This window comes from Trifolium pratense, linkage group LG5, assembly GCF_020283565.1.
Source record: "Trifolium pratense cultivar HEN17-A07 linkage group LG5, ARS_RC_1.1, whole genome shotgun sequence".
Lineage (NCBI taxonomy): Eukaryota > Viridiplantae > Streptophyta > Magnoliopsida > Fabales > Fabaceae > Trifolium > Trifolium pratense.
In genome coordinates this window covers 24351622-24366150 of record NC_060063.1, presented here as the reverse complement: position 1 = coordinate 24366150, position 14529 = coordinate 24351622, and the positions used below count along the sequence as shown (strand labels likewise).

Genomic DNA, 14529 nt, shown 5'->3' with positions numbered 1-14529 from the left:
AACCAAATAATTAGTAGTTAGAAGACAAAATCTATAAAATGATAATAAAATAACAAATCTATAACTATGTTCCAAGGTTCTTTTTCCTGCCCTCAAACCACAATAGATTCACAAATTTCTAGATTCATATACCCATTTCTAAGATAGTGATGAAAAAAAAAGACAAGACTATCCTTTGTCTTCCCAAACCAGATCTGAAGATAGTGATAGAGAAACATATCTTAGAAACCCTATTTGAACTAAAAATAAACATATAAAGATGTAATGGAACCAAGAAGAAAGGTTAAAGCTTCTTACCAACTTTCCAGAGAGAGACAAAACTGTTTCAAATAGAAACCTTAGTTTAGTTGTTTTCTTGTGAATAGCTATGTCTAACTGATTTGAGGTTAAAATTTCCCCCTCTTGTTTTCACGAAAAAATCATTTCCCTCTCAATCTTTTTTTTTTTGTCAAAAATTTCCCTCTCAATCTTTTAGTACGGTTTTTTGTTTGATGAAATCTTTTAGTACAGTTTTAATTTAAGAAAATAAAAATAATAATAAATTCCGTCTGAAAAGCGTCTATAATTTTCGGACGGATTTGAGACGGAACTGACATTAGAATAAGCCATGAACAAAATAACATATTCTGTCCAAATTCTGTCCCAATTTTTCGGACAGATTTCCAACGAAGACTAGGAATATATTATTAAGAAAATTATTTAATAAACTTCCGTCTGAAATCTGTGTGAACTTGTTTTATGTGTTTTTTATTCATATTGGCGCCAAACGTTTTGTACTAATTAGGGACGGAATTGGGACAGAATGAACTCTATATAAATTTGGTCTCAAATCTGTCTCAAATTCGTCTGAAATTATAATCAATTTCAAACGAAAATCAATCCGTCTGAAAATTCCGTCCGAAATGACTAATTTTCTAGTAGTGGCAATTGCGGCCGCAGTATTGCTGATGCGGTAGCCTCCGCAACCGCATCGCACCGCAATTGTTATGTGATCTTAATTCACGTGTACGACCCCATCATAACCGCATCACAACTGCTGCAGAAGCCCTAGACATTTTTTGCGATGTTCGTTAAAACTTTCTTAGCAAAAAATAAATTTTATGAACTTCAAATCCTAATTTGTGTCAAATCTAATGAAAAATCTTATTTTTAATGATCACTCAACTGTGTATTTTTAGAACATTCAAATTAGTGTTTATGGAATAAACTAAGACTATGCAATGATGGATAAATAGTGTAGTTACATAATAGTTTCATTATATATAGCTTGTGAAATTTCAAAGTGATTTCACGCCACAACAGCCGCATTGGGCGTTGCGGCATCCGCAATGAACGCATTCGCAACAACCGCAACCGTTACTGCATCCGCGACCGCAACCACAATTTAAAACCTTGACGATAACTAATAACTAATAAAACAAGGAAAATGCTAAACCGTGCCCTCGAAAGCACGAGTATTTTCGTCACTTTGACTTTGTCACATTTTTAAGAGTTTTGTGCCATTTTATACAATTAACTTAAATGTTGTGTGTTTGCTTGCACATTTATCATTTTGTTTTTAGTGATGGTGAATTATGTAGACCGTAGAGCATCAATTTGAACGAATAAATCTAGAACTTCCTCCATCCCAAAATATAAAAAAAAAAAAAAAACCTGGTTCCGAATTTTTACTAAATAAATCAATTTTGTTTGACCATTTTTTCTTTTATTTTCAGACTACTAAGAAAATGTCCATAACGCCCTCGTGAATTTAGTTTAGTTGGTAGAGACATCAACTTAAAAGTCGGGGCTCCAACCCCGGACACTCTACCTTTAAAGTGGAATTTCTAGCTACAAGGCTAGTTGACAAAAAAAATAATGTCCATAACAAATTAAATTTAAATAAATATAAAGGTCTTTGGTGAATGAAGAGACATAATGAAAATTGAATGAATGAGTTGCATGAAGACCTTTGTTAGACCTTAGTGCAATTGTTTACGGTTTACCAAGAAGACCTTTGTTATTCCTCCTCAAATCCCCAATAGTATTTGATTTAATGGACTCATCTACCTAATAAAGAGTATATAACCTTTCTCATTGAACAATAAGAACAATAAACCAAATCATTAAAAACATATACCTAAAATCATAAATAACACAAAATTGTTAACACAGTTCAGCATAACAACCTACTCTGGGGGCATACCAAGCCAGAGATAAATCCACTAAATAGTATCAATTCGAAGACCGCACAACAAATTCCTCATTTACGATCTTCTCACTTAATCACTATCCATGCTATACTTTCTACCTAAGACTCACCTAGGTATGATGCCCTCTTCAACTCCCTCTTCAATCATAGACAGCGATTGGATCAACAGAACAATTTTGAACAAACAGTATGGTGGAGACCCACTCCTATAAAACGAACCTATTTTGAATTTTCTATACTCTTTCGCATTAACCTATTTTCTTCCAATTGAAGCAAAATCAGAAACTACATCATGAGAGAATTGCAAAATTGATCTTGGATCATAGATTTTGACTTCGCTTCACTAGGCCTATTAGGACAACTGTAAAACAGTGAAATCACATTGTTTGATCAAATCATAACACAAAAAAACTTATTGCTTTAATCCTTACACTTGAGTGAATTACTCTAATAATAAAACACAGCCAGAATCAAAAGTAAAACAAAACTACTAAGGAATTAAAAAGATAAATCAAGCCAAGCACAGTCTTATAGTTCTAAACCAATTCATATGCCGCGAATGGAAAACCTACGCTTATACCTCTGAAGCGAGTTATATGTTCCTTCCATCGCTTTCCAGTGAAGTTTTACTAAATCATTTACTTTTTTTCGGTTTGTCCCTATGAACGCCGCAGAGTCGCCAACATTATATAAGCTTGATCCATCTCGTCCCTTCTGCAACTCTAGTGCTACAGCAAATAGAGTAGGAAATCTCGAACGATCAAAATGGTGAAGATCAGAAACAGAACAAACATGATTGAAAATCTGAGGAAAATGAGATGAAGAAATAGATACAAGCCTCCTCAAATTTGTCCACCTCAGCCAAAACCCGAAAGTCAGAGAGAACTGGGGATCTAGTCCTTTCCAGCATATCCTTCAAGAGAGTGATGACACACATGTCTCCAGACCAAGATAAAATATTGACGCTTATATAACGATGCAGATCAGTCATTTTTGAATCCAAATCCCAACTATCAAATTTTTCCATGAGGAAAATTGCAGTTTGGCGAAGACTTTGTGAACCGAGCATAGTCCTAATGATTTTTTCTTTGGAGGAACAAAATGGTATATCCAGTCTGTTGCTTGGAGCAACTCCAACTTTCTCGCGTAGTTCGGAAATCCATTTCTTCATTTTGTTTATAAAATCATATTCATTTTCGTTAAACTTGATAAGCTTAAAAAGAATAATGAAACAATACCCAAAGATAACAAGAATTGAAGGCCAGTCCAATGGAGGAAGCTTAGATTCGACGATATTGTAGGCATCAGCCTGTGATGGTAAACTCACGAAACGTGGCCTTATGCCTATTCCAACCAGTGCATCCTCGACAGATTTTCTGAGTCCAGGAGCTACAGAGCATAACATTGATCCTACAAAAGCACATAACTTCTTCTCGTAATTAAAATAACATGCCGTGGCAGCTTCATATGCGACACGAAAAGCCAGAGCAGTGTTGTCTCCTGATTTATCCGGGATATAGAAATCGCAGTCTGTCATGTTTCCCATCACATTGACTTCAAATTCCATAGTTGGCTGATTAGTTGCAACCGTGTTACTCTTAATTGTTAACGGGACGATGCTGAGATTTGGAATCAATGGGACCAATTGGTTACTCATATTTAATATATCAAGAACTACGTACACCAGACTATATTAGTTGAAGAAGAAGAAAGATTTTTGGAGTAGTGTATATTAAACTAAGAGAATGCACTGTATATATTGCCATATTGGAGTCCATGAAATGAGTATTGGGAAAGAAAAAATAGGGAATAGTAAAAAGCATATTCATTCAATGCTCATTATTTGAACCTTACTACATCAATTGAAAAAATAGGGAAAAGTAAAAAGCATATCGGAGTCCAGTGTTAGTTTTGTAATAAAATATAAATTTTAAAATCATTAATGAAAAAATTTATTAGATCTGGTGTGATTTTTTTCAAAATGTTCTTTATAAAAATGATCCGAGAAACAATTTTTTTTTATTAAATTAAATATGCATATTCATAAACCAAATTAAGATGAGTGTAAGATGAGCCTGCAGGTAGAGTTAATTTTATATTTACTGCATTTTCTTTTTACTTTCCCAATATTTGATTTTTCCTTCCCAATATTTGATCGATGGACTTCAAATATCTCATTTGAGTCATTTCCAATGAAAACGGCTAAGTATCTGTCTCTGGTTATTCCCAATACTCTCCATAATTAAAGAAGCACAAATATTGCACTTATATATGTAAACATCTTCCACTACTATTTTGGCAGAGAATGAGGGTAAAACCAAAAAAGAAATTGAAAATGAAAAACACCACTAATCAAAGTAAGGCTACGGTCGCAGATGAAACAAATGCATGGATTCAAAATCTCAGCATCGGACCTTCAACTCTTAAGCAGCCAAAGTTGCAGTTTGATGAGATCAATGTGATGGGATAGATGACTGATATTGATTTCTATGTCCCAGATGTGAATGGTGGCGACAACACTGGTATGGCTTTCTGTATGGCTTATTATGCTGCCAAGTATTATTGCAAGCATAACAAGGAATTATGCGTTTATGTGGGATCTATGTTGTGCTCAGTGGTTCCTGGATTTAGAAACTCTGGAGAAATCACTGAATGAAATATGCGTAAAACCTCGTTTCGTTAGTTTACCATCCCGAGCTAATGAAACTAACATTAATGTTCCTCAATTGGGCTGGCCTTCCATCCTTGTCGTCTTCGGCTACTGTATCATTCTTCTTTTCAAGCCTGATGGTGGATATAGCACTTATGACAGTTATATATCTTACTGTATTGATGGTCTTCAAGCTGAAGTTAAGTGGGATCCAAGCAACAAACTTGTTATACCATTTGATGCTACACAAGCAAAATCAGTTACCACTTTGCTTGGCTCACATGATCTTCGTCATACTGTAATGACATTTCTCATTAACAACTCCAGTCATCCTGATTCACAAATTCGTAACGTGTGTACACATTTGTTGAAAAGGTTATCTTAATCTGAAATGCTGGTTAATTCTATATTCTATGTTTAGTAAAGTTGGGGGATTAATGCATCTACAGCATTTTTGTCTCACTTTTTTCCAGATGTAGTATTTTAGTCATTTATGTTTGGTTTGTGAACTTCTCATGGTTGAAAGTTTGAACTTTCAACTCTTTTCTGATGTACTAAGTTGGATGGTGTTTGTACTTTATTGTTATGTACTTCTCTTTTTTGAATGCATCCTCTATTCTACTCAACTTAATTAATATGATTTTCTTTTAATTCTGTTTGTGCTAAGATTTGTTACTACTCCCTTTGGTCTAATATATTTAAAATACTATTTAGTTATGTCTTAAGCTTTAGCCCGTTTAGGTAATTTTTGGTTTTTGCCAAAACTCTGTTCTGAATAAAAACTTATGATGAGATATTTTAGGGAATTTAATTATGATATATTTGAGAAATATATTTATTTAATTTTTGGGAAACAAATCCGTTAAGAATCCTACTTGTTCCAAGGAAAAGGAAAACATAACCTCCTCTAGAAATAGATCAAAACAACTCAAAATTAGGATTACCACAATTTACACACAAAAATTTGTGTACCCTTTATTTATAACAATATATAAAGTAGATATGGGAGTTTGTGCTGACTTTTTGTTTGGTTCATTTTACCCTTCACTATTATTTGAAATAACACTTAACAATAATACTAATAATGCCCTTGATTTTTTTAGTAGCAATAAAAATCTTTTATTAACAAACTCACAATAGCATAAGACATATGTTTTTTTTTTCCGACATAAGGTAGACACAGGCAGGCGCAGAACGCGCTTGCCTGACCTGCCGCTATGATCAAATAGTGAGATTTGAGAACAACACTAAAATACTCATACTTAATTATGGGGTGAATTTATAAATATTGAAAGTTATATTAACATAATTGAAAATTACTTATATTTTAATGTGACATTTTTTATCAACCAATATATTTATGACATTTAGGATGGGCAAACCAGCCCAATTTTATGAAATGGGTAGCCAAGTATTCACCGAGAAAAAAAGGTTAAAGTCATAAAATGGACCCACACAGCAATGCAACTTGAGTTGGTTGCATAAGCTTCGACACTATTTCCATGTTGTCCAATTCTACATTGAATTGTAGTGATCGCCAACTCTTTATTTATCTTTGTCTTTTCAGGAAGTGGATTCAATTTAGGACTGAGCACGAACCCGCGTTCTTTCTCAAAATCGATATAATTGACAATACGTTGAAGCATTCGGTCGGGTGCGGATTGAGTTTCAGGTCAACAATTACAAAAATCGAACATAAACGATTGTATACAGATGAGTGCGAGTCTCTAAAATTCCATCTTTTGGTAATCGAAACCAACCGAACAATCAATAAGATGAAAATTAATTTTTTTTCTTCTCTCCTTATCTCTATTCTCAATCTCGTATACTTTTCGCTTTGTTATAGAGAGAAATGTTCTAGGAGAGAAATGTTATATTTTACAAGCTTATAAATATGTTGATGAAGTAGGTGTGAAATATATTCTACTCCCTCCGTCCCAATTTGATTGACACAGTTGACTGTTGTGCACTATTCACACATATTGTTTTGACCTTATTTTTCTACTAATAAACAAAATAAATATATTGGGTGCGTTTGATCTGCTAAAAAATAAGGGACTGGACAAGACAATTTCTGTTGTACTGTGTTTGATTTTAAAACTGTTCCTGGTACTGGACAAACTAGGGGCCAAGGGACAGGACAAAACTTGAAATTTTTGTCCCCCACAAAACCACGGGACAACTTTTTGTCCTCAGCACAAGTTGTCTAAAATACCAAAATAACATTTTATCCACCAAACATCGTATAACACAAAGTTTGTTCAATACCTTAAACGTTTGTCTTGTGTTGTTCTGTCTTGTACTGTTCTGTCTAGTATTTATATTTTGCAGATCAAACGGACCCATTGTTTGATTCGTCTCGATGAGTATTGTCAAAATATCAAATTTTTATCATTTTTACTATTATAAAATTAAAAATATTAATCATCAAAATTATGCATCGACATGCGTGAAACAGTCACACGAGTTAAGAATTCAAAAAGTTAAATTTTGTCCGGGTCATCGGTCCGCATTTTTCTTAAAATAATGTAGCCACCACACGACTTTTCCAGCCGCCACACATAACATTTAAAGCGGTTGTTCATGGATATGTCAATTCCTCGTCAACTAATTAACTAACTAACAACCTTTTAAACACGGTGGTGATGCTAAATCAACTAAAGTCAAAGTCAGATATATTACATACACGCTTTATGACATATCCACAAACCCCCACTAGTTCAAATTCTTATCCCTTTTACACTTTTCCAGCTACACCACTCTTTCTTCTACTATTACAAACTTTCATCATGGTAGTAGTAGTAGTAACAAAAACAAAACATTGGTTTTCATCATCCAATCTTATTGTTCTTGTTCTCTTCATTTTCATCTTCCTCATGTCAAAACCATGTTTCTGTGGTGGAATTCAATATATCAGCAAAATCCCACCTGGTACTCAATGTTCTCCATTGGATTGGATTGACTTAAATGGAAAATTCCTCCTCTCAGAAAACCTAAATTTTTCTTGCGGTTTTACCTCCACCGCCAACGACGTAACCAAGCAACTATTAGTAATCGTCCATGTATCAAGCTCCACTGTGGTTTGGACTGCTAATAGAGCAAAACCTGTTTCTGATAATTTTGTCTTTGATAAAAAGGGTAATGCTTTTTTACAAAAAGATGGAATTTTGATCTGGTCTACAAACACTATTAACAAAGGGGTTTCTTCAATGGTGTTGCAGAATACTGGAAATTTGGTTTTACTTGGGAGTGATAATAGTACGGTAATTTGGCAAAGTTTTGATTTTCCTACTGATACTTTGTTGTCTGAACAGGTTTTCAAAGAGGGAATGAAACTTACTAGTGAACCTAATTCAAATAATCTGACCTATGTTCTTGAGATTAAATCTGGTAATGTTGTTCTTTCAGCTGGTTTCAAAATTCCACAGGTTTATTGGACTATGCAGAATGATAACCGTAAAATCATTGACAAGTATGGTCATGTTGTGGTTTCGGCGAATCTCAGTGATAATTCTTGGAGATTTTATAATGAGAAAAAGTCTTTGTTGTGGCAATTCGTTTTCTCTGATAGTGTAGGTTTGAATGCTATTTGGATTGCTGTTTTGGGAAGAGATGGTGTTATTACTTTCTCCAGGTTTAAAAGTGATGGATCAATCGGTTATTCTACGATAAGGATACCGCAAGATCCTTGTGCTACACCGGAGGCTTGTGATCCTTACTATATGTGCACAGGCAACCGTATGTGTAGTTGTCCTTTTGTTCTTCCTAGTTGTAAACCTGGTTTTGTTTCTGCTTGTGATGAAAAATCAGAAAAGTCTATTGAATTTCTGAAAGGTGATGATGGGCTTGATTACTTTGCACTTGATTTTCTTCAGCCCTTTTCAAAAACAAATTTGGTAGGTTGTCAAACGTCTTGCCGTGGAAATTGCTCTTGCCTTGCAATGTTCTTTCATAAAAGTTCAGGAAACTGTTTCCTGTTGGAAAGTGTAGGAAGTTTTCAGAAATCTGATGACGGCGATTCTGGTTATGTTTCTTACATTAAGGTCTCAAGCGATGGAATCACAAAAGGAAGTGGAAGCAGCAATAAACACATCATAGTTGTTGTAACTGTCATATTAACTTTGTTTGTAATTTCTCTTCTGCTTGGGGTTAGATACTACAGGAAGAAAACAAGGTTACCAGATTTTCCTAGAGAATCAGAGGAGGACCATTTCTTGGAGAATTTAACCGGTATTCCGATCCGTTACCGATACAAAGATCTCGAAGTTGCAACTAAAAACTTCTCAGAGAAGCTTGGCTCAGGAGGTTTTGGTTCAGTGTACAAAGGAGCTCTACCTGATGGAACTCAATTAGCTGTGAAGCAGCTAGAAGGTATTGGTCAAGGGAAGAAAGAGTTCCGAGCTGAAGTTAGCATCATTGGAAGCATTCATCACCTTAATTTAGTAAGGCTCAAAGGTTTTTGTGCTGATGGAACACACAGGCTTCTAGTTTATGAGTTTATGGCTAATAACTCATTGGATAAATGGATATTCAAGAAGAAAAAAGGTGAATTTCTTTTGGATTGGGATACAAGGTTTAACATAGCAGTAGGAACAGCAAAAGGGCTAGCTTATTTACATGAAGAGTGTGACTCAAAGATTGTTCATTGTGACATCAAGCCTGAAAATGTACTCCTTGATGATCATTTCACAGCTAAAGTTTCAGATTTTGGTTTAGCCAAGCTCATGAATAGAGAACAAAGTCATGTTTTTACAACAATGAGAGGAACACGCGGCTACCTTGCACCTGAGTGGATAAAAAAATATGCAATATCAGAGAAAAGTGATGTATACAGCTATGGAATGGTGTTGCTGGAGATTATAGGAGGAAGGAATAATTATGATACTAATGAGAGTTCAGAGAAAAGATATTTTCCTAGTTATGCTTTTAAGATGATGGAAGAAGGGAAAATGAGAGATATACTTGATCCTGAGCTACAAATTGACGAGCATGATGATAGGGCTCAATGTGCTATAAGGGTTGCATTGTGGTGTATAAAAGAAGACATGTCTATGAGACCTTCAATGACTAAAGTTGTTCAAATGTTGGAAGGTCGTTGTGCTGTTCCTATACCTAGTGAAGGTGGTAACTCTTCTGGTCCATCAGATAGTAATAGTGAAGGTCTATCAGCAGTTCGTCTTTCTGGCCCAAGATAACAGCAACAACAACAACACTATGATTTTTCTTTTTTATTTTTGGATATTTTGATTTAGTATAATATTGTAATATTGAAGTGAGCGGGTCTCAGAGGCCACATCATCATACGTCGTTGATATTAAATGTAGATCAACACGCAGTATACATAGCTCACATTCATTAATTCATAAACATTTGGATTTCCAATGATATACGGAAATCCACATAATCTGTGGACGAATGCCCACAACATATAGTTCAACCGACTAATTTGTCTTAATATCATTGTCTAGCCATTGGAATCCCATGACCCGGGGTAACCTACATACATATCTAAGGTTCTCATGATCTTAATGCCAACTCATATTCAGCCGTTGACGATATCTGATAAAACACTGAATTAGTTAACCCTCTCACTAAGTTTTAAGGAGTCTTTGGTTATTTAGTTACTAGGGAGTATGAGTTAGTTAAAAGGATATTCCTGGATTTGTTGAATCAAATCTGTCAACTGATCAAAACTCGACATGGTTCCTCCACCATATAGGTGCAAAATTGCAGTTTGAAATTAAAAAGATTGGATTTGTTGTTGATTATGATTTCTATATACCAGACGAAGGAGATGACACTGGTATGGCTTTCCGTATAGCTTATTATAGAGCTAAAAGGTGTTATCCGAACAACGAGCTATGTGTTAATGTGGGATCTATGCTTTGCTTAGTGGTTCCTGAATTCAGAAGCTCTGTGGAGAAATAACTGAATGAAATCGGCATCAGGCCTAGTTTCAGGAGTTTGATGTTACAAAAGCTTATGCAATAAGTACCATGCTTGGTTCCGATGATCTTTGTGCAACTGTCAAGAAATTCCTGATTGATAACTCTGATCATCTGGATTCACAAGTTGGAATTGTGTGTAAATATTTGAGTGTCATTTTATCTTAGTCGGAGATTCTGGTTGTGAATTTTTCTGAAGCTTTTAAGCATTTGGATTTAGTATCAGAGGTAAATGTCTTCTATTATCTGCAAATATTGCCAACCTTCGCAATGTAAACATAATTTCATCTTGACACAAGATCGAAAAAATGGCAAAATATGATCCACCAAAATTAAAGTGAACACAATAACAATAGAAAAAGAGGATGTCCAACTAAACACAAAACATTTGAGTACAAAATATGAAATGAAATGTTAAAAAGGCCTAACAACTAAACCTGTGAAGATTCACCAAAGCTTTTATTGTTATAGGGTTTGCCCCTGCAGTTAAAATAACATCTCAGTTAGTTCCTCTTGAACTTCCACCATCAGTGTCTTCCTCTTCCTTCTTCACCTCCTGTGCAATGGCAATCAATGTAGGAAATCTCGAAGAATTAATGCACCATCATCATTTCAAAGTATGAAGCCACAAACATGTAAAACTGAGGACAAATGTGAGACACAACAGCTTCACACATCGTAACTCCAAATTCGACGAAATTGAAATGACAACAAGGGTAATTTCGTTAGCTTTCCAGACATGTAAATACTATTAAAAAATGAGTTACAGGGTGAGAGACATGACAAAAATACCGGTAGTAGTTCCATACAATAATTAATTTGGACAGACCTTCACTAAAACGATAATTAATCTCTCTATGTAACTCCAAATTTAATGGAATTTTATTATGTGGAAAATTAACTCGATTGCGGTCATTTCGGTACCAGTTTGTTGAATTATGGATCCAAATTGAATTATGTGCGAAACTTTGAAGTTGAGACTCGAAAGCAGATTTTGTGCAAAATTTTGGTGGGGGCAAAATCCAAAAAATTTTAAAACAGGGGGTAAAATTCCGATTTAATCAAAATAGGGGGGCAAAACTGCATTTAAGCCTAAATAATTTTTTAAGCCAAGACTTCTAATTGTATTACGAGCAACGTTGCCACGGCACCGAGTTTCTTGTAAAGCAACCATGTCAACTTTGTTTTTCCTGCAAAAATTATTAAGTGCTCTTCGGAATTTTTTACCTTGAGCACCTCTACAATTCCAATTAATCACAATCATTAAAAATAATAATAATAATAATAATAATAATAATATGAAAAAATACTGCATAAAAGGTTTCATTAATTTAAAGACATGTGGGTATCATGAACCGAGCCCGTTCTTGCTCTGCACGTGAACTCCCTCCATTTCTTGCATTCATAAAGGAAAGGATTGGAACTTGATTTGAAACACCCTCCCTTTGTTGTCCCAAGCCAATATGTTGGAGTTGACTTGTTGGTATGCCATCTATTTTATTGTTGCTGATTTTTGGGTCAGTCTTTAAGTTGTTACTATTTCTCACATGCACTTTTGTTGAAATGTTTTGAATTTTAACAGTGGTGTCTCCTTTGTACACGCCCACTGGAGATGAACTAGTGATGTTGTAGCTCTCATTGACTTTGTTGTTGCTAGCTCCACTATAATCATTCCATAACCGTTTTTTCTTTTCTCTATTAGTATTGCGCGCATTAGATATTGCAGTGTCATTTCCATCATCTTTTTGTATATGTCTCTACATATCCACCTTCCCTACCATATTTAGAATGTCTAGATGTGAATTCTGATTTTCTAGTCCTCTAGACATCCCACCAGATTCGCTCCCATTGTTTTTGTTGTTTTTTTTTTCCTACTCTCCACCTTGATCCAATCTCCATGCAATTTTTCTGGAACCTTTTCCACATTAATGTGATCCGCTAAATCCGCCTTTCCGATATGATTCTCGGAATTTAGTTCATCAGAATTGTGGAACGATTCTCCCCCTTTGTTTCGTTCACCGTCGTGAGTGTTGGCAGCGATATGGTTCACAACATTTTCCTCAGACTGTACAACTTTCTCGCTTTCCACCGTCGTTCAACTCTTTACTTTCAAGGCACAATCTTTAAGCACTTGTCCGTAGCAACCACACTGTGTACATATTATATGAAGGCCTTCGTATTGAACTTGATACCATTCTCCATTGATACCGACGCGCCCTACCACTGGAATAGTAAGATCCACTTCGACACATATCCTAGCAAATCGACCACGAGCCACACACAACGTATGCATATCAACTTTCACAGGATTACCTATCATTGTTGCTAATGCCCAAAGAACACTCTTATCGTAGTAGACAAGGTTCAAGCTTGGAATTCGTATCCAAACCATTGTTTTATTAATCGTTGTGGTTGCCACATTGAACGTTGGGGACCATTGGCTCACAGCGAGGTAGCGATCGTAAATCATCCACAGACCTCCATTTGATCATTGTATTCTTGTCTTTCTCACCATCAAACTTGACCATATAGTAACCGTGCCCAATGTTCATAAGTTCAAACCCACCAAAGAGTTTCCAAACATTCTCAAGCTTTGTTTTCATGGTGTTGTAGCCCAAATTTTTTCCTAGGATTTTGACAACCAATGCATCTTTCCATGGAACACTTAAATCATCGATGACTGAGTTCTCTAGGTGAAGCATTGGCATTAATCTGTTTCCCTGCACAAGTTCAACCTGTGCCATTTTTTTAGCAATAAGATCCACCTTTTCCCTTTCCATAGTAGCATGATTTCCCAATACTTTGTCTCTAAAAGACACTGTTGATTTCACGTGTTTGTCGTTCTCATGGATTCCGCCCTTTCCGCCACGATCCGGTGGATCAGGAGGAGTTTTCATATGACTATTTGGTGGCCTTTCAGCCGTGAACGTGAATGCCATAGAGTTGGAAGCGTTGTTGTTAACCAAAAAACCTAGCAGAGCAAGAGAGCGGCGCAGAGAAAGGGAGCGTTGCTGTTTAAAAGCGCTTATTTTAATTAGGAGTAATATCAAAAAGTTCCAGAAGTTGTACTGCTGATTTACATCTTGCTCTATTTCCTTCCTTCATTTTGGGCTTTACACAAACAAAACATTTATTACTTGTATTCAACAATGAAGAATACAAATGTCCCTCCCATTCACACTTCACCGGAAACTAACCTCAACCGTCTCAAAACCACTTTGAATAAACTCATGCCAAAATACCCCACCGTGTACTTTAAATACATTCAAATTATTGTTTATGGAATAAACTAAGACTATACAATGGTGGATAAATAGTGTAGTTACATTGTAGTTTCATTTTATATAGTTTGTGAAATTTCAAAATAATTTCACACCGCAACAACCGCATTGCGTGTTGCAGCAACTGCAATGGCCGCATTCCAACAACCACACCCACAATTTAAAACCTTGGTTATACCCAGTCACAACATCCACTCCAATAGGAAACTTGACTGATTATACATTTTATCTCTCAGAAGACAAAGTTCATTGTGGCATGGCCTTTTCTGTGGCCTACAACACTGCAAAGAACACTAAAAACAACAAAGAGTTATGTGTTAATGTTGGATCGATGCTATGTAACGTGTTTGTTACTCCAAATCCAACTATTTTCAAAACTTCAGTGGAAGTAGCACTGAGCAGAATTGGGGTAAGACTTAGTAAAGTTGTTTGTGTTGAATATTGCCTTGAAATAATGTAAAA

At 35.4% G+C, this 14529-nt stretch overlaps 1 protein-coding gene across 1 annotated transcript; it reads left to right on the top strand.

Annotated features, from left to right (window-relative positions):
* The first annotated feature begins 7506 nt into the window (after positions 1-7506).
* LOC123882999 (G-type lectin S-receptor-like serine/threonine-protein kinase SD2-5) lies at positions 7507-10296 on the top strand. Its single transcript, XM_045931681.1, has one exon. It carries the CDS (start codon positions 7535-7537, stop codon positions 10034-10036), a length of 2502 nt encoding a protein of 833 aa, XP_045787637.1. The 5' UTR covers positions 7507-7534; the 3' UTR covers positions 10037-10296.
* The last annotated feature ends 4233 nt before the right edge of the window (positions 10297-14529 follow it).

Excerpts from the sequence above, each read along its gene's own strand:
- LOC123882999 (XM_045931681.1), top strand. The coding sequence starts at position 7,535 with ATGACATATCCACAAACCCCCACTAGTTCAAATTCTTATCCCTTTTAC.